This window comes from Phyllobates terribilis, unplaced genomic scaffold (genome assembly GCF_046119375.1).
Source record: "Phyllobates terribilis strain yellow unplaced genomic scaffold, ASM4611937v1 Scaffold_11__3_contigs__length_659146591, whole genome shotgun sequence".
Lineage (NCBI taxonomy): Eukaryota > Metazoa > Chordata > Amphibia > Anura > Dendrobatidae > Phyllobates > Phyllobates terribilis.
Window position 1 is genome coordinate 514,458,968 of NW_027362771.1, and position 21,038 is coordinate 514,480,005.

Sequence of the window (21,038 nt, forward strand, 5' to 3'; positions counted from 1 at the left end):
GTCTAATGTTCTGGGCCTCCGAGCCCTGCCGCCTGTGTACGTCTATCTACCCGTGCGATAACACAATGTTTTCTTCTTCCTTCAGCACCATATTCCTGGTCCTTCTTTTCTCGCAATATGCCAGAAACGTCAAGCTGCCTCTTCCCGTGTACAAGTCTAAGAAGGGATGGACGGCTTACAAGTTACAGCTGTTCAAAATGTTTCCTGTAAGTTACCGCTTCATGTGTCGGACATGGACGTGTGCTTGTTGGGTGATCTGATAGGACATGTTAGCTGAGCTTTGAATGCTTTTTTTTAGTGTGATCTAAGGGGTAACGTTTCTCTTTGTGGAGAGCGACAAGCCAGGCCTTGCATGCCGGTGTAAGCAAACGTCTAGGCCATACAATGTTCTCCTGGGAAATCAAATATGCAAATTGCCTCTCTAGAGAGGAAGAGGACTAAAACTGTAGTGCCACCTATTGTAAGCAGCAATCCTAAAAGTCACTATTTACCCTTTAACGAGCCTTGTCACATGACATAGGATAAAAGCCAAACCAGAATCTCAATTTGCAGGCAGTGTTTTGGGGTATTGCCCCCTCGTCAGTGCAAAGTATGAGAGAGGCTTAAGACTGGGATCTACGGAGGTAACTGCTTGTCACTATCCACAAGGAGAAACCTTACCGCTTAGATCCCAATCTTAAGCCTCTCACCCAGGCAAATCAGATCTTATACTTTGCACTGACGAGGGGCAAAACCCCAAAACATGTGTCTGCAAATTGAGATTCTGGTTTGGCTTTAACATTGGAAGAATCTCCCATCACGGCTGTTTTAACCCTTTGGATTCTGTTACCATTAAAAATGGAAACGCTAGGTAGTTTACAAAGGGGTTTGCACAGAGCTGATGGATTGTCACTGCAGCTGGGGGGGGAAGCTAGAGAAAAAAACATGTGAAAATGTGACATGAGACCCTTACCTCAATGTAACCAGCTTGTAAGTGTTTCTCCTTCTCTCCATACAGATCATCATGGCCATCCTTGTGTCCTGGCTGCTCTGCTTCATATTCACTGTGACCGATGTCTTTCCACCAGATAGTAGCAAGTATGGCTTTTATGCCCGCACTGATGCCAGGCAAGGGGTTTTAGCAGTTGCCCCTTGGTTCAATGTCCCATATCCATGTAAGTATGGTTCTTTACAGTATCCCTTACATAGGATTTATTATTTTATCAGAAAAGTGGTGCTTCATTTTTTTATTTGTTTTTAATGATTTTTGCCTATTTTTCTTGAAATCGTAGCTCTGTTTGTAGATCACTTTGTAGTCTACGTCTATATAACCTCTAAAGTAACATTTGCACAGATTACGGCTCTCTATATGCTCCTAAAATAGTATTTTATTGTTTTGCTGTCTTTCTCTAGCCCCGGTATTATCCACTGAGGGCTGTGACTTCATATAGACAATATAGGGGACAGTTCCCCTGTGCTGCGCACTAAACGGCAGGTGGCGCATTTCTTACAGGGACACTTGGGCATATTAATACTCCGGCTTGGAGTCCTGATCCGGGCACATGTAGGTAGTTTAAACTTCGGGGACATAGATAATGGCATTTTTTCAGCAAAAAAGTTTGAATTCCTGTGTTTCATCCTGTCTCATAGTTTATTCCGAGTGTGTGATAGATACCTTGAAGATCGCCCTACTAATATAAAGGGTTGTCCACTTTTGGGGACTATTTTATTTATTTTTTCATTTAAATGCATGTTTTGTGGGATAAAAATCCTTTTTGCACTTGTTTCATTAAGAATGTCGCACCGTTTGCCTCCTATAGCCTCTGTATTACATTACACTGTCTATTGCTGGCTGCGAAATGAGTTTTGAGAATCAGTCAGTAATCCCACTATGAGGGTCTGACACAGAGTTTGTAACCTTTTTTCGGTCTTTTTCTGAGCTCTTCCCAGCTGATTTATGACCACAGACCACATCAAAGTTGAATGTTCAAGAAAAAAAGAAGCTGTAAAAGCCAAACTGTGAAATTGCAAAAATGATTTTTAGCCCCAAACGCATGCATTCTAAATAAATATAAAAATGAAAAATTACCCCCATAGGTAGACAACTCCTTTGATAATTCTAGATCTGGTTACTGCATAGTAAAGCTTCCCATACACAATAGGTCAGCGATTCCGAAATGAAAAACTTAAACTCATGGGACAACCAGTATACAGTATAATGAGCCCCACATAGTCCTCCGTATAGAATAATGGGCCCCACATAGTCCTCCGTACAGAATAATGGGCCCCACATAGTCCTCCATACAGAATAACGGGCCCCACATAGTCCTCCGTACAGAATAACGGGCCCCACATAGTCCTCCGTACAGAATAACGGGCCCCACATAGTCCTCCGTACAGAATAACGGGCCCCACATAGTCCTCCGTATAGAATAATGGGCCCCACATAATAGAATAATGGGCCCCACATAGTCCTCCGTACAGAATAATGGGCCCCACATAGTCCTCCGTACAGAATAATGGGCCCCACATAGTCCTCTGTACAGAATAACGGGCCCCACATAGTCCTCCGTACAGAATAACGGGCCCCACATAGTCCTCCGTACAGAATAACGGGCCCCACATAGTCCTCCGTACAGAATAACGGGCCCCGCATAGTCCTCCGTACAGAATAACGGGCCCCGCATAGTCCTCCGTACAGAATAACGGGCCCCGCATAGTCCTCCGTACAGAATAACGGGCCCCGCATAGTCCTCCGTACAGAATAACGGGCCCCGCATAGTCCTCCGTACAGAATAACGGGCCCCGCATAGTCCTCCGTACAGAATAACGGGCCCCGCATAGTCCTCCGTACAGAATAACGGGCCCCGCATAGTCCTCCGTACAGAATAACGGGCCCCGCATTGTCCTCCGTATAGAATAACGGGCCCCACATAGTCCTCCGTATAGAATAACGGGCCCCACATAGTCCTCCGTACAGAATAACGGGCCCCACATAGTCCTCCGTATAGAATAATGGGCCCCACATAGTCCTCCGTACAGAATAATGGGCCCCACATAGTCCTCCGTACAGAATAATGGGCCCCACATAGTCCTCTGTACAGAATAATGGTCCCCACATAGTCCTCCGTATAGAATAATGGGCCCCACATAGTCCTCCGTACAGAATAATGGGCCCCACATAGTCCTCCGTACAGAATAATGGGCCCCACATAGTCCTCTGTACAGAATAATGGTCCCCACATAGTCCTCCGTATAGAATAATGGTCCCCACATAGTCCTCCGTATAGAATAATGGGCCCCACATAGTCCTCCGTACAGAATAATGGGCCCCGCATAGTCCTCCGTACAGAATGGGCCCCGTAGAGTCGTCCATACAGAATAACTGGCTCCGTGGTGGTTCTGGTGTCGCAGAGCTAAATAAAACCACCCTGTGGGCCAGATTTTGCCCACGGACCGGAGTTTGACATGCCATGTAGGCAATAGATGGCTGTCAGCTGAACAATCGTTCAGCTCTCGCTACTCCTCTATACACAGGAACGTTTGGCTCGGCTGAGTATTCTCTATGCGAGAGACGCTGATAGATTCCCAGAGGGAAAGAAAAAGGGTCAACTATCAGAAGTCTGACGTGCTGGGTCTTTCTTGCCTGAACATCGTCTGTCGGGGTTGAGTCAGGAGACCCAAATACACGTTTCGACACTCTGCTGCTCCCACGGATATCGACAGGTTCAGCCGACGCTTATCTAATTGTAGCAACAATAGCAATGATCCTGGCATCCTAAGTGCAGACCCTGAACAAGCAGGGCATGCTTCCAGATGGGAGGGATGTGCTGACTAGCAGCCAGCAGAGTTTACAGGATATTATTGTGTAATGATACTGAGCTGTAGACTATATAGTGATGGGCAAATCTGGAGCTACGCTTTACCTCCTCATGCCTACTAATAAAGCGCATATTTGTCAGCAGAAGCAATGTAGGGCTCTGTTCACATAACAATTGTCATGCGTATGTTCAGGGAAAGCTTCACCGGGCATTATTACACCAGTGCCTTATTGGGGATGCATTTTTATACATTCTGGAATAGCCTAATCAAAGTGGACATGAGCCTAATGTCTCTGATGGTACGTATAGTGGCATGCATCAGAGGTTAACCTCCTGGCGTAAGTCTCGAGCGCTGTGTGAACAGAGCCCAATATATGTAATGCAAAGTGGAAAAAGTCTGATTTTCGTCTTCATATAACATGGAACCGCCTTAACTTGTACCCCATCAACTGCTGTGTGTTGGCATAAGCATGTCTGATACTGACAACGGCCACAGTTAAAGGGGTGGGCTACTTACTAATTGGTTTTACAGGTGTCCAGGACTCCTCCACTTAATCCAGCTACTAATATGTGATTACCACAGTGTCGCCCCCCTCACACTAGGTGGCGCTGATGTTTGTAACGAGGGGGGGGGGGCTCTAATGGAGATCATGTGACTCCTATAGAATAACCGCTGCACGTGTGCAGACTGGTCTCACTCCCCTCCATTAGTGCCTGTGTTTTGGACCAGAATATTACATTGTTAGTAACCGGATTAAATCGATATTTGTAAAATAAATTTGGAAATGGCCAACCCCTTTAAGCGGTGCCATTCCCCCCAGACCGCACTCTGTGTACACTGCTCTGCCCCATACTGTGCGTGCTTAGACCCCACTGATGGTAGAAGGGGGAGTAATAATAATGTTGACGTGTTTATTACTGCCCCCCACTGGCTGTTGTGGGATTTGTACTGGAGAAGAGAACACCTAGGCTTAAGCCCTTTAGAAATCATCTTGTACTTTTGCCGTTACAGCGTTAATCTCACCGCTTGTGGCTTTCCCTCCATTAGAGCAGTGTACACAGGGGCTTGCATATCTTGTGTTTTCGAAAGCTGGTTTCAGGACGCATCAGTCTATGACAACGATTCTTGTAAAAATCAAGGTAACATTGTATATTCCATTAATTTGTTGTTTTGGTCACTGCAAAAAAAAATTGTACTTTGATGAAATTGCAAGGTTTTTGCCTTCTAATCAAAGAGCAGTGTAATATAGGGACAGAGACCCTGATTCCAGCAACGTGTCACTTACTGGGCTGCGTGCTATTTGTTTGATAGAATTACGTTTTATCAGCAGGAGATTATCGCTAGAGGACTTTCTTGGCCTGCTGCCTGGTAGCCAATCACGCCCCCACCACTGATTGGCAGCCTTCTGTGTACACTGTGCATAGGCAGAAAGCAGCCAATCAGTAGTGTGGGCGGGGTTATTCAGAGAGCCGCTAATCTGCAGCAGAAGAGCCTGTGATTTTTATCAAAACAGCAGCAAGCAGCCCAGTAAGTACATCACTGAAATCAGGGTCTCAGCCCCTACATCGTGTTACTCTCAGGATAGCAAAAACCTGGTTACAGTTTCCCTGTGATAACAATGACAGAGAATGATTAACCTTTTCTGTATAAATCAAATTGAAACCTGGGTGACAGCGGCATAGTGAGGCAGACCACAGACTTCTCTGGGGTTGCAGTTACCAACATTTGTGTTTGGCATTTTAGGGACTTTTTTAAACCCGCACCCCCTTCATCCCCCAGCCCTGGCCTCAACGCACTCCTGCTCAGACATAGCCTCTTATAGGAGGGCACAGCCGCTGAGCCACTTTTTCTGACATCAGAGACACAGCGTATCAACAATTGCTTCTGTTTTTAGAAAACCCCAGGTCCTGCTATTTTCTACTAAGGGGAATCTGTTAACAGATTTTTGCTGTGTAATCTGACAGCACCATGAGGTGGGGACAAATACCCTGATTCCGGCGATGTGTCACTTAGTATACTGGGTTCAGCAGTTGTGATAGAATCCCTGATTTCTCTGCTGCAGATCTAGCGGAGCTCTGAATGCTGAGCCCTGTATAACCCCGCCCGCACCACAGTTTCCTGTGTACCTTGTATAGTGACAGCGCAGCTAATCAGTGCTGGGGGTGGGGTTAGACTACTCTGCACGTGCCAAGTTGTCCTGTAGTGATAATCTCCTGCTGATAAAACACTGATTGTATTGAAACAGCAACACATGGCCTAGTAAATGACACATCACAGCAATTACGGACTCATCTCCTACACTATGCTGCTCTCAGGTAACATAGCAAAAACCTGCTGACAGATTCCCTTTAAGTGTGAGATGGGGCTCATTCTAAATTTTGCATTGGGGGGGGGGGGGGTCTGTGGTTTCAGTGTCCACCCTTACTGGGTGACTTCTAGTATTGCTCCTACGTGAGTTGTCACCCAGCTTTCCTTTAGTCCTATATATAAGTTGTATGGACGTAGTTGAAGTATCGCTGCATAACTAAGAATGAGACTAAAAACAAAAGCCGATGACAACCCCTGTGAAAATGATGACGTTGGGCGTAGTGGTTGTCATTCAGCTGGATCAGATGTAACATTTCTGTATAGATTTGTAACAAAATGAAAACTCCGAGGTCTGTGTCATTATAATTAGGTTATACAGGGTAAGGGTTATCCTATAACGAGGTGGTCGGGAGCCTCGCAAATCATAGAGAATGCCAAGCTATCTGCCACCTGGTGGGCATTTCACAGAAGGTGCTCATGTTATAATCATGGACTTAGAGGGGTTGTCCTGCCACCACAGCTCCACTTTGTAAGCACTATAATGGCATATGGAGGTCACAGAGGAGGGTCTTTCTGTCAGGATCCTTCACTATAAGGAAGATGAGAGTACTGCTCCTGCTATGGCCGACATTGCCTGGCCTTCTCTTCATCTGAATTGCCGTCTCATACTACTACATTTCTCCTGTGATCCCCCTTTTACTGGGGGTATCCAAGACTAGAAAACATGGCTACTTTCTTACAGAAACGGCACCACTCCCGAACATGGGTTGTGTGTAGTATTATAGCTGAGCCCCATTGAAGTGAATGGAGCCAAGCTCTGCAATACCATGCATAATCCATGGTCAGGGTTTGCATAGTTTTTGAGGGAAGCAGTTATGTTTTTCTAATTTTGGACAGCGCCTTTAACCCGGGCGATTTTCCGTTTTTTTGCATTTTTGTTTTTTGTCTCCTTCTTCCCAGAGCCATAACTTTTTTTTTTTATTTTTCCATCAATATGGCCATGTGAGGGCTTATTTGCGGGACGAGTTCTACTTTTGAACGTCACCATTGATTTTACTATATAGTGTACTGGAAAACAATTTAAAGTACGGTGAAATTGTAAAAAAAAGTGCAATTCTACAATGTTTTTTATTTGCCAAGTTCACTAAATGCTAAAACTGAGCTGCCGTTATGATTCCCCAGGTCATTACGAGTATGCAGATACCAAACATGTCTAGGTTATTTTTATTTAATTGGTGAAAAAAAAATCCAAAGTTTTGTAAGAAAAACAAAGTTGCCATTTTCTCAGACTTGTAGCTTCTCCGTTTTTCGAGGGCCTGCTTTTTGCTTGCTGAGCTGACGTTTTTACGGATACCATTTTGGGGTAGATCCGATGTTTTGATTGCCTGTTGTTCCATTTTATTGCAATGTTGCGGTGACCAAAAAAACGGAATTCTGGCGTTTTGATTTTTTTTCTCGTTACGCCATTGACCGATCGGACTAATTTACTTTATATTTTGATTGGCCGTTTCTGAACTCAGCGATGCCAAATGTGTATTTATTTATTTTTTTATTTGGGAGCAAAAAAAGGGGGTTATTTGAACTTTTTTTTTATATATATATATTTTTTTAAAACTTTTTTTTTTCAATTGCTTCAATAGTCCCCTTAGGAGACTTGAAGCTGCGATCTTCTGATTGCCTGTTAAGCCCTGCTATGTGAAGCATAAATCATGTCCTACTATGAATGCCAACCACGGGCTGGCGTTCATAGTAGGTTTACAATGACGGGCATGGGGGTTTTCTGCAGATCCCCGTCTGTTATGACAACCCATCGGTGCCCTACAATCACGTGACAGGGACGCCGATGGACGGGTCTTGTGATTCGCTTCCTATTGGCGCAAATTAAATGCTGCTGTTGACAGCCGCGGGTGTTTGGTGCATATGACCGCTGATCAGATCAGCTGTCATGTGCAAGGAAAGATGCAGGCTCAGCGCCGAAGCCTGCGTCCATAGTCCTGATTAAAGCAATAGTCTCATCAGAGACATCCCTTTGCAGAACGCACCCCCTGGGGCGATCATTCACCCTCTCGCATCACCTGCAAACAGCTGATTTGGCTGAAGGTAGCCACTGCCAGCCATGTACTTTACCTACAGAGGCCTCCGCAGGGGAAATTAAGTATTAGATGGGTACGGGATGACTTGAGTCCTCCAGAACCGATCCTACACAGGGGACCCTCATCGGTGATGTCCATATGCCCAGATAGGTTGTCCTGACATACCAGACCCTAATACTGATCCCTTACACATGCTCTGTTTGCTTGTAATGGTTCTGTTATAAGGCAATGTGAATCAATTACAACTGTACACTTGGTTTGCTTCCCAAAATGACTAGTCATTCCTAACTATGGTAGCCAGGTATAAAGTCTGAGCTTCCTGCCGGTATGTGACATACTGTGTTTGCATGTTATAATTTTACTGATCAGAATGTTCAAAAGGAAAAAAAATCTGTCTGGTCCTTAGGTTTTAAAATATGCAACTTCCGATGAGCAACATTATATGACAAATTATTATTTTTTTTTAACAAAAACTAGGCCGAAATGCAGAAGCAGTGTGTGAAAAATTAAGTACACCCTAACTGCTTTCATAGGACTTGAGAGCGTACGGAGTAGTAAGTAGCAGCCAGGTGCTTTCTGATCAGATTCCCTTTGATTTATTGTTCATCCTATTCCCCTGGTTTCTTGTTCACCTGCATGTGACGACCTCTCTAAGAGCAGAAGTTGTGTCTGTTTGCTGGTCTGATGCATTCAGGCATCTTTCTTATGCATGTATACGAACAGCAGGGGCGCCAAGTGCAAGACGTTATCTCTACAGGGCCGCACTGCAGAAACAGGGGACTGTAAACGGGGTTTTCCCACAAACTGTTAATTTTAATGAATAGATTTGGAATACAAATAATTTCCACAATTGGATGTGTCAAAAAAAAATAATGTTCCTGTGCTGAGATAATCTTATAAATGTGCCCCTGCTGTGTACTGTGTAATGGCCGTGTCTGACCGTGCAGGAACATGGTCTGATCATACCACATCTCCTGGGCAGGGGAGGAAGCAAAAGAGTATACAGACAGGACAGAAGGGGATCACAGCTGATTCTTTTTGTGAGGCAAAACCTTTCCCTGCCTGTTTTTAAGCAATGTTTTACCTCCCAGAAAGAATCATCTGTGATCCCCAGGTGCAATGTTTGTATACTGTTTCTTTCTCCCCTGCCCAGGAGCTGTGGTATGATCAGACCATGTCCCTGTATGGTCAGACACGACCATTACACAGGGGAATATTTCTAAGATTATCTCATCACACGAACATTTTATTTAAACACATCCAATTGTGGAAATAATTATTATTCCAAGATCTATTGATTAAAATGAACTTTTAGTGGGAAAACCCCTCTAAGAATCATCAGGTTTAGCTCCAGCTTAGTTATGAGGGTCACGTGTGTCACCAATTAGTCTGGTAAATGCTAACGTCTTGTAGGTGACGGGAAAACCTCAGAATTACAATACATTGTGAATGTTACCAACCGTAACCGCTATTGCTCCATGAACAAGGTCAATGGGACGTGGGTCAGCACTGAATTACACCTGGTGGTAATAGGATCATACTGAAACTGGTTTATGACTGTGCATCATCTGTAAACCTTAACCCCTTAGCGTCCTGTCTGTAATGGATCTTCCATGTGTTCTCTTGCAGTTCAGTGGGGTCTCCCGACAGTGTCGGCTGCGGGGGTGATTGGAATGCTGAGCGCGGTGGTGGCCAGTATCATCGAGTCTATTGGCGATTACTATGCCTGTGCCCGGCTGTCTTGTGCTCCGCCTCCTCCTATACATGCCATTAATAGGTTAATAATTTTCTTTCACTCTTGTAAGTTTGTGTTTCTTATCCCATTCTCACGTGATATGGGTTCCTGCTCCGTCTGGTATTCAAGTCATGTTGCACGGCCGGATATTGCAGTGTATTATGCAGGTTATCCAACAATCGCATAGTGAGTGTATATATTGATGTATTATGTCTACTAACTGACCTATTGTGTGCATGGCAGGGGGATTTTCATAGAAGGCCTGTCTTGTGTGCTGGATGGGATGTTCGGTACCGGAAATGGATCCACGTCGTCCAGTCCCAACATTGGTGTTCTGGGGATAACCAAGGTAAGGTCGGCTGAATACATGGACTACAGTACTGCATTACCCATGTAAGACTATGTATAACTTTGCACCTTTTTTTTGTTTATTTGTTTCCTAAGTGCAAAGTTAAACAACTTTCTTATAATAATAATAGTAATAATAATACTTTCTAAATAAACCTCTTTAAAAATGTTCTACCGTTTTGCTACTGCAGAGTGTCTGTAAGTCCTTTATCTCATGGTTCTGGCAATTCTCTGCTCTCCCTTCTCATTGCTACAAGTAGCAACAGAGAGGGGGAAGGAGTTGTAGACAAATTTGCAGTGGAGAGGGGAGAGCGTATCGTGGAGGGCAGAGAATTGTCGCTATAGAAAGGGAAGAAACCACCTGGAGAACAATTAAGTGCAGGATAGAAGATGTGCTGATATATAAACTAATGAAGACCTCAGCACTCTGAATACACTTAAACCTCACGTCCAGCCTGTATTACGGAGAGAGACACTCCCACGAGAATAAATCTGAAACTTGGATCAGGCTGCAAACTGCAAAATGAATGAAAGAAAGATTGTAGAATGAAACTTAATGCAATGTCATTAACCGAATGCAGTTGCTAATAGGTAAAAAAAATGTTGTTGTCAAAGGTGTGCATAGCCTTTAATTGCAATACTACGTTCCCCCTTCCTCCCCAGCTGCTTGCCGAGCGTGTGAGAAGTGAACGGATTGGGAATAATCTAGAATTTGGTATCTGTTGCAATTCCCATACATGTATATGTGCAGAATATCCTGGCATTATCCAGACGGATGTGTGAAATTGTAGCTGAGAATTGCTGAGAGCACTCGCATGGCAATTTTGTTGCTCCTTTAGAAATTAATGGAGAGATCCTCCTTTCTGACAGTGACTGTCGGGGCTCGCTCTTGGATTGGGAGAGAAAGTAAGGGGTAACGGTCTTATTCTGGGCATTTACAAACCGGAATCGGGCCACAAACCAAATACTCCCTGATTTGGGGGAGAACCTGGTTACACGTCTACTCCGATGCAGAAGTGTGCCAATGCTTCTGGGTTAGACTGCGAACAGGAGCTCTGTGAGTGAGATCTGTTGTAGCGCCATCTATTGGCCATGTGGAAATGAACGTATCTGTTACACGCCCTAATAACCAATAGCTGGCGGGTGCTGCACATACTGGACGGCCGGCCTTGCTCCTGTGAGCTTGTCCTTCTATGACTTACTAGCCCCGTGCGGTGCGGCTGGTTACATAACCCCCTCCGCCTCCTCCCGTCAGCCCGGACCGTTCACCAGCTTACGTGCCCTAATTTAAGGAGATTATCTGTAAGCTAGAAACGACAACTGTTTTCCTTAGAAGCCTGTAAGTATTAATGGTTATTCGAAGAAGAAAAATCCATATTTGCAGAGTTTAAAAGTGCTGAGTCCTACAGGCTCTGGTATATCCAGATTTAGTAGGTCCGCTTTACAAATAATGGCAGATACGTGGACTCGTAGTGACATCTTTGGGTGTCTTTTATGCAGACTTTTTAGTACCACGGCCATCTTGTGTTTCTTCACAGGTTGCCAGTCGCAGAGTTATTCAGTACGGTGCCGCCTTCATGCTGCTGTTGGGCATGATTGGGAAATTCAGTGCCCTGTTTGCCTCTCTGCCGGATCCAGTTCTCGGTGCTTTGTTCTGCACCTTATTTGGTAAGATGGTGAAACGTGACATACAGTAGAAGTAAGATTAATAAGTCCTGTAGCGATTATCCCATCGTATGTTCTCCATCGCAGGCATGATCACCGCTGTGGGACTCTCTAACCTTCAGTTTGTGGACCTAAACTCATCCAGGAACCTATTTGTTCTCGGCTTCTCTATTTTCTTTGGGCTCATGCTTCCTAGTTATTTAAAGCAGAACCCACTGGTGACTGGTAAGTGCCGATCTAACAGATTTATTATAATAAAGGGGTTTTCTGGGACTGTGATATAGATTGCCTGGGCTTAGGATAGGCCATCAGATTGAAAGGGTCCAACTTCCTGGTACCCCTACTGATCAAATGATTGAGCCGCGATGCTTCGGCAAGCACCGTGCCCCTTCAGTTGGTATAAGGCACCGCTCTGTACATTTTGTAATGGCTGAGCATGGTACTGTAGCTCAGGGTAAGGCTGGATTTACATGTCCGCAATTCACGGTCTGTGATCAGACTGGCCAAAATAGAAGTGTTTAATACTTTTTTTTATTTTTTGAAAAAAAAAATGCAAAATGAATGAACCAAAGAGAAATCTAAATCCAATCAATATTTGGTCTGACCGAACTTTGTCTTCAAAGCAGCATCCATTGTTCTAGGTACACTTGCACTTAGTTTTTTGAAGGAATTCAGTAGGGAAGTTGCTCCAAACATCTTGAAAAACTAACCGCAGATCTTCTATGGATATTGGCTTGCTCAAATCCTTCTGTCTCTTCGTGTAATGTCACACGGACTTAATAAGGTTGAGATCAGGGCTGTGTGAGGATTATATCCTCACTTCTAGGACTCCTTGTTCTTTACACTGAAGTTAGTTATTAATGACTGGCTCCACATTTATTCTGCAACAGGACAACGACCCCAAACATACAGCCAATCAGACGCCTCCCTGATGTTTTTGCATGATGGAGAAATATCTGCCTGTATTTCTCAATATTGAATACCCCATTAATCCCAAAAAATCCTGCAGCCCCAAACTTGCAAGGACCCTCCACCCCATGCTTCCCTGTTCCTGCAGACACTCATTATTGTGCCGCTCTTCAGCAAACTGTTAACAAATAACTCACATTTTGACTCCTTAGTTCAGAGCACCTGATGTCATTTTACTGCTCCACAGTTCCCATGTTTTAATTCGTAGTTGAGTCATCGCTAAAAAAAGTATTGTGTGAGTAAATGTAGGGTGCACAGCATTGACGAGCGCTGCAGCCCATCAATCACCTGATCGGTATGGTGAGGTTCCTATGACACATGGCAACTGAAAGAACACTTGAGACATTAGGAAAATTGTACAACAAAATAACCTGTGACAAAATAATTGCATCTCTCAGGATGAAGAGATTCCAGGAATATAGATGAAAAATATATTATTAAATAAATCCTAAAATAACATACTGATAGAAATGACATGGAAAATAAACCTCCAAAGAGAGAGACAGAATATCCTATAAAGTACAATATATAGATCCGTAGACAAAGGGGAGCCGAGCGTATAGATTGCTAAAGTGCTATATTATTAGTAGGGTATAATGCCGACCGAAAGGTTTATTGTACACCGGTCTCATATATAACGTTACCTAAAGGTAGCATACATCAAACCAATCCATAAAAGGTATATTACCTAAATAATGTGCTACCAGAAAAGGTCCCAGGATCTGTGCCTCACCACTCCGACGCAGTTTCACCTCTCGCCTTTCCAGGTGTGTGTTGACTTGCCCCCGGAAGAAGCAAAAGGCGAAACTGCATCGGGGTGGTGAGACATTTCGGTCAATCAGTGACCTTCATCAGTAGTGTGGATTGCAGTGAAGAGGGACAGAGAAAAAAACGCTGTAGAATAGCAGTGCGTGCTGCAGTAGAGGGTAGCGTTACTTCAGCACGCACTGCTATTCTACAGCGTTTTTTTCTCTGTCCCTCTTCACTGCAATCCGCACTACTGATGAAGGTCACTGATTGACCGGAACATCTACATGTTAGATTGTTTGCAGCCAATACATTTGCTTCCAGTATACATCTTGTGCCAAGTTTTCTCCATTTGATTTATGGGATAGGATCCTACTTAAGTACCTACGTGATTGCATTTTATAGGGAAGGAATTTAGTGACATGTCCCCTTCCCTTTTCCAGGTATTGCTGAGATTGATCAAGTATTAAATGTGCTGCTTACCACAGCCATGTTTGTGGGAGGCTGTGTGGCGTTCATCCTGGATAACACTATTCCTGGTGAGTGGTTTCCTGATGGAACTGATGTTAAAGCTCCTACTGCAAGGAGCAGAAATGGCTTTTGGCTAATATCTGCTTCTATCCACTTCTGTGACTGGATCTCAGGCTGTGTCCAAAGAAAGAAAGAATAAAGAGCTCACAACTGCACTGGCTAAGCATCTACTGAGGGGACTGCAACAAAACCTCAGGTCCTGATTAATACTTGTGATGTGCCTCCACCCGTCCCTCTTCTACATAACTTGGGAACCTTGTGTTACGTGTTCACCATTTTTCACTGACTGATAGAAAAGCGACCTCCATTTTTTTTTCCCATATGAGAAAAACAGATGGAATTCTGTTGGTAAGGACTGCCACAACCCAAATAATGATGGAAATCTGATCTTAAACACTGAAGACGATCTTTTTTTCATTTTTTGTGTCCAAGGAAAATCACTGACATCTGACTGAGCCCTAAAGCATAGCGAGCTTTACAATCTTTAAAGGGGTTGTCCACTACTCGGACAAGCCCTTCTCAATCACTATGTTTCACTCTTGTGAAATAATACCTATAATAACCTCCGGCACCGTTCTGGCGGTGTCTGCACTGACTCTCCCGGGGATCACGTAACATTGGCTGCAGGGATCTAATCAGCCCTGGCCTCAGTCTCCCCACCTTCAGACAAACCACATACATTCAGAAGAAGTCAGAGCTGCTGCTTTCTACTTTCCTCTGTATGTATTTGATACGTCAAAAAGAGGGGAGAGTGAAGCCAGCTCTGCTTGTCTGCAGGGATTGCATGACATAATGCTACGTGATCCCCGGGAGAGCCAGTGCTGGCACCACTGGAACGACATCGGCACCGGAGGTTAGTATAGGTGTTATTATTTTACAAGGGAAAAACATGTATTCAGAAGGGGTTGTTTTTTACTGTGCAAGCTCGACTCCGGAAACTTAGAAGTAGTGCTGGACACTTCAGTTATAGGGGCTATTTTTGGGCAGATCTAGTTTATTTGTATGAATTATTATTTCTAAACTTTGATAATTTCAGAACTCGTGTATATGAGCCAGGTTTATGTTTCTGATGCATTTCCTTTAATTAAAGGAGTTGTCTCATAATCACTAGTGGTGATCCAGTAGGTTTCATTAACCCTTTCGACGAGCAATCTCTGCATGTGTCACAACTGTCTAACAGCCGTGACACTTGCAGGCGCGACGACATTAAAAGAAATGCCGAGCATGCCAGAATACTCGGCGAGCACCCGAGCGTGCTCGTTGAAAGGATTAATGAAACCTACTCGATCATCACTAATAATCACCATTTATTACCTATTCGCAGAACAGATGGTAATTTTAAGATCTACAGGGGTCTGGCTGCTGAGACACCCACTGATCCCTAGAACTGGGGTCCCAAGTCCTCTATTTGAATGAAGGTGTAGTGATCACCATACCTAGACAGTGAATAGAGCAGAGGTCACACTTGTTCGCTACCACTCCATTCACACAGAGGATTTTGGACCGCTGCTCTTGGGCTTCCTGGCAGGGATGTGGAGTCGGTAAGCCAAACCTCTGTCTCCACCTCCACAGCCCTGCCTCACTACTGAGCGTGTACATTCAGTTCAGCACAGATTCATCTCCACTAAAAGGAATAGGACAGACATTTATAGTACATTTCATAACTTTACCAAATTCTTATGAAAACTTTTCCAGCACATCCTGCATTTTACTACTGAACCCAATTTATTATATTTTAGGAGTCGGTCCATTTTATGCCAACTCAGACTCCACTAAAATGGACACTGACTCCACCGCCCTGTTTCCTGGGGGTCCCAGCGATTGTACCCTCAACAGTTATACATTTATGACCTATTCAGTGGATAGGTTGATGTATGTTTATGGGACAACCCCTTTAGCAGATCATTATATGACCAGTTTAGCCCAGGAAACATGCCATGCTGTGCGTTCCCCTATGGGCAGGGGCTACAGAGTTGATGTTACAAAGACTAAAGGGTCTTTAATACGAGTAGCACTGTATAACTACAGATCATTGTCCTTCCAGGCACGCCTGAAGAAAGGGGGATCCGGAAATGGAAGCGTGGAGTAGGCAAAGGAGCGTCTGCTGGTGAAGGCATGGATTCCTACGACCTGCCGTTCATTATGAACTTTCTCCGGAAGTACAAGTGCTTCAGCTACCTTCCCATCAGTCCCACGTTTGCAGGATACCAGTGGAAGGCCGCGAAGAAGAGCCGGAAGAGTCGGAGAGGGGAGGAGGAATCCGAGCCCACAGTATAACCCCGGCCTCCACATTCAGTTTTGTCGTGCAGTAATGTCTCTGCGATCTCTTTGCCAGATTCCCCAAGTTTTGAACCGGAAGTTGTGTGTTCTACTCCGTATACTTACATGGAAAAATTCCAGGGCTGAGACATGAGGGTGTACTGTGGGCCTATCCCTTGGACCGCCTTGACCTTGTGCCTCTCTTCCTGCATTTTCACCCAATTTTTTTTAAAACCCCATTTTACTCTTGTTAATCTTTAAAAGCAATATGTCCTGCCTGACCTTTGCCAACTCATCCTTCTTCTGTGCATGGCCGGCTTAAACGGGTACCATGCCAGCTGTAGGCACGTTGCCCCTCTGTCTCGGTTCTGAAATATTTCAATAGCTTTCTATTCCACCAGTCTCCTCCCAAAAAACCTAAAGTGCAATGTTTAATATGAAGATTGTCCTTCCCATCAACCCATCTTTCCACCAGGAGACTAAAGCTGCGGAGAGGGGACTGGGTTTAATTTCCTTTGTGTAGAGGCCAGTATAGCCACTAGGTGGTGCTCACTTCTGGCCATCGGCCATGTAAATGGAGATGACTTCTGAAGTATATGTACATTTATTTATGTTGTCGTTTGCACAGCCATCTTACCTTTCATATCATTTATCTGGTTTACCAGCGCAGCAAAATTCTTGTAATATTTATTTCCTTCTTTTTTTTTTTTAAATCCTATTTATTGGATTCCATTTGCCTTAATGATATTTCAATGATATGTCATGGATTTTTAGGGATTTGAGTTTCCAATTTGCAAAACCCTTTGGAATCCATAGTACATACCTGTGCAACTATTAAGATATCCAGTGAAATTCTACTTTAAACTGCGAAACTACGTTCAGTCCCATCCGCATGGGATAGTATTCTTAAAGTGTACATGTTACTGACATGTAATAGAAATGGCCATATTGGCTAAATATTCATATTTAACAATATGTGAGGAACAAGTGATATCACTGAAGAATAAAGGCTTTATTCACCTGAAGTGGTGGAATGCTGCATTACAAAAAAAAAAAACTTTTTATACATTCACTTTGCACTTTTTGTAGTTGCATTTTTTACCCATGTTAAAAGGGTTGTTTGAGGCCTCAAAAAAATCCCAAACTGCAGCAAAAAATAATAAAAAAAAATTCCTAAATCACTTTTTAAATCCGCTGACGCTCTCATGGTTCCCTTCAGGGATGACCATGTGCAGGTGACCTGTGCAGCCAATGACTGACTGCCGGATGGGCACATAGACCGCCGGAGAACGGCTGAGGCTGATGAGGAAACGTTTTGAAAATCTTAAATCAATTTTTATTTTTTATTTTTTTAAACACTGATTAAAAAAAAAATATGGTACATGCAGAATATAATGTGTATATAATTTTTTTTTACATCTTACAAAATCTTACCTTTTTATACTGATTATTTTGTACAGTCAGTGAAAGTGTTTTTTTTTTACATATACTATAATTTTATCTTACACTAAAAATAAGTATTGTAGAAAATAATTAAACATTTTTTTTATTTTTGTTTTTTTCTATTTAAAATGTGTTTTTTTGGGGGGGAGGGGTTTACACTGACAAGGAAAATATTAGAAACTTTGATTTTCATTTTCTCTTTTCTCACTGACTACTTACATTTTTTTTCCCCCAAGATTTTCAAAAATTTCCCGTTAAACACAAAAAGAAAAAAGGCACAACAGAAGTGAATTATTTAAGGATTTGCAGTGTCAAGTGTGCAATTTTCCCTATGGCTATGTTCACATCAAGTTTTTTGGAAATAAAGGCACATTTTTCAAGCATAAAATACTTCAGGAAAAAAAAATGTAGAAAAACTTCCCTAGAAACCCTTTCCCGAAGTGTTTTTGCGTCCTTTTGGAGCAGTTTCCACCAGGTGTCTTTCAAAACTTCTTCAAGAAAAAAACTTTTTTATAAGAACAGGCAGAGGTTACCAAGTGTTTTTGAGAAGGATTTTGGAGCTGATTTGCTAACAAAAAAAAAAGTTTTCAAAATTCTCCATGTGAACATAGGAGGATTCTACCAAGGGGCGTTCCTGCCGCTAATACGGTGCACCTTGTACTTACCATTACTTAACTTTTTGGAACCGAAATCTTAAAAAGCTGCTTGGGTGTTGAAGGCTTTATAAATATGGCATTAGCTACTAGTGCCATCCTTTTTTGTAATGCAATTATACCCGAAAACCAGCCTAATGCATAAATCAGTAGCCAAAGCAAATAGTGAAGAGGCCTTAGGACCACTGATATCACCCCATTCATTGTCCTCGATATTAGCGGATCAGCGCTCGCTCTGGGCAGGTGGCAGGTACACTTTAAAAGGTAATTGATTCTGATTTACAATTGACATGTTCTCTCCGGTCCTACCAGAGGACGGACATACAGTAATTTATGGTTTCTTATAGAATGGGCCTCGTCTATCAATATCGTCTCAAAGAAAAAGCCGCCTTGTTGCCCATAGAAACCAATCAAAACGCATGTTTTATTTGTTTGGTGGAAATTAATTGCTGCGGGCAATCAGGACACTTTTTCCAAGTCCGGTTTGATACAAGTCCCGATATATCTGTATACTTGGGGATTATTCAGTTACAAGGCAGCATCAGCAAAAAAACAACAACCTAGGACACAATGGTTGCTCACTAAGAACAGACACACCTTGGGGCAGAGTTACAAAAAAGTTAACAAATTTAAACTTTATTACGAATAACTTGTGATTGGTTGCTAAAGGCAGCAAAGATCGCTTACCCAATGAGAATGATCACATCGCAAGTCACAATAAGTCTGATTTTTTTTGCAACTTGCTGCTCGCGATAGTGTGCGGGATGCAATGCGACCTCGTTGACTTGCATTATTCTGCGATGTAGCCACATTATACTTTGATTTTTGGTCACGCGACCATAGTTGTAGTGCAGCCCTTGTCTAATCTGTGTTTGGGAAAACCACCTAAGGCTAAGTTCACACGTTGCATTTTTTCTACAGCCAAAACCTGATCTCTTAGCAGTCAAAAATCTCCAGCCAAAATGCAGGTTTTGTTCCTTTTTTTTTTTAATGCTTCATTTTTATTTTTGCTGCGTTTTATCTGTGCATTTTGCTGCTTTTTTCAGAATCCCAAAGTTCCGTTTTGCTTCCACCTTGCAAGCGTAACAATACAAGGTGTTAGGTCACCGATGGAAGACACATGTGAGAAGCATTTTTGCAAAAAAAAGGGCAATTTGATCAAATTACCTAAGGGGGGAAAAAAAGCTTTTTTATGTTAGGTAGGGCATTATTTACTTTTTAACACACATCACTAATTTAATTATCACTAATTCAGTTACACTATACCTTAATGTGTGGAGAAAAAAAAGGATTCCTTTAAAAAAAAAAAAAAAAAGTCTGAAAAAAGAAGTGACTATTCTGAGCAAAAAAGCTGTATGCAGCACGGCCATGAACGAACATTGAGTGTATTAAAAAATAGGCAACTGCAAATGTAAAAACAGCGGGGGAAGTTGGATTGGTCGGACATAGTTTACTTTACCACGTATCACTGATTTAATTATTACTAATTTAATTAAACTATGCATGGAGTGGGGAGACACGAAAGGATTGCTTTAAAACAATAAACTTAAAAAACAACAAAAAAAAAGCGCATACATCATTTTTTTTAATAAAAATTTGTTTTTGCAAATTTTTATTGCTTTCTATGAGTAAAAAAAACGCTGCAAAAGAAAAAGAATGCAGCAGTTTTTTAAAAAAAAAAAAAAAAAAAAAAACAGCATGTGCATGAGATTCCTAAAATAGCTTTTGCTGGTACAGTAAAAAGCAGCTTTTAATTTGCATAAAATAAAAAAGCAGGAGAAACTCCCCGTGTGAACATAGCCTTATATTACCATAGCCGACATGGCTTTCTGGAACAGATATTATTTCTCCATCTCCACATTACCATCCGCTGCCTTTTATATATAGCAGATCTCAGCGTGTCGTACCCTTGCCTTTACCGGGACCTTATTCGGTTCTCTTCCAGATTGACGTTTTCTGTTGCTGGGCACCAGTGGCTTTATAACTCCAGATCCATCCATGGCCGCTTACTGCAGAATGTCAAGTAGAACAATGCCATTGCCTGCCCGCGCTAATCCCCCCCGAATACCCTAATGGTTATGACTGAATTTCATTCACTGACCCTCTTCCTTGTGAAATCGTGTACTGCCCGACCTTTGAGATTCTATTGTTTATACGCACAATTGGTTCAGAGCGGTGTCCTCCATTCATTTCATGGCTCAATACACTTTACCTTTGCAGCCGATCGGCCGGTGTGTCCTCCTGTTTCCATGTGCAAACCTAACGTCTTCTATATGAAAAAAAAAGTGCAGTATTATATAAAACTACCGCGTAGTGTGTCAGTATTCAGGCTCCCAACTAATTATACACATCCCAGTTTACTATGTTTCGAAGAGTTTACACATTACGGTCTATGTCCCCTTTAAGATGCGGTTGTAGAAAGGACAGCTGCCGAAAAAATCTTTATTAAAACCCTTACATTATCTCATTAACCCTTCCAGTTATTAC

The 21,038-nt window shown here is 42.8% G+C and overlaps 1 protein-coding gene across 2 annotated transcripts in view; it reads left to right on the plus strand.

The window, feature by feature from the left end:
• SLC23A2 (solute carrier family 23 member 2) overlaps positions 1 to 20,097 on the plus strand; it is a 122,825-nt gene extending 102,728 nt beyond the window's left edge. For both annotated transcript variants that reach the window (XM_073653653.1, XM_073653651.1), the window contains exons 9-16: positions 86 to 206; positions 998 to 1,154; positions 9,831 to 9,978; positions 10,180 to 10,285; positions 11,823 to 11,952; positions 12,037 to 12,174; positions 14,109 to 14,204; positions 16,241 to 20,097. In XM_073653653.1, the coding sequence (XP_073509754.1) occupies positions 86 to 206; positions 998 to 1,154; positions 9,831 to 9,978; positions 10,180 to 10,285; positions 11,823 to 11,952; positions 12,037 to 12,174; positions 14,109 to 14,204; positions 16,241 to 16,473 (1,129 nt within the window). In that variant the 3' untranslated portion in view covers positions 16,474 to 20,097. The remainder of the gene's footprint in view (positions 1 to 85; positions 207 to 997; positions 1,155 to 9,830; positions 9,979 to 10,179; positions 10,286 to 11,822; positions 11,953 to 12,036; positions 12,175 to 14,108; positions 14,205 to 16,240) is intronic.
• The last annotated feature ends 941 nt before the right edge of the window (positions 20,098 to 21,038 follow it).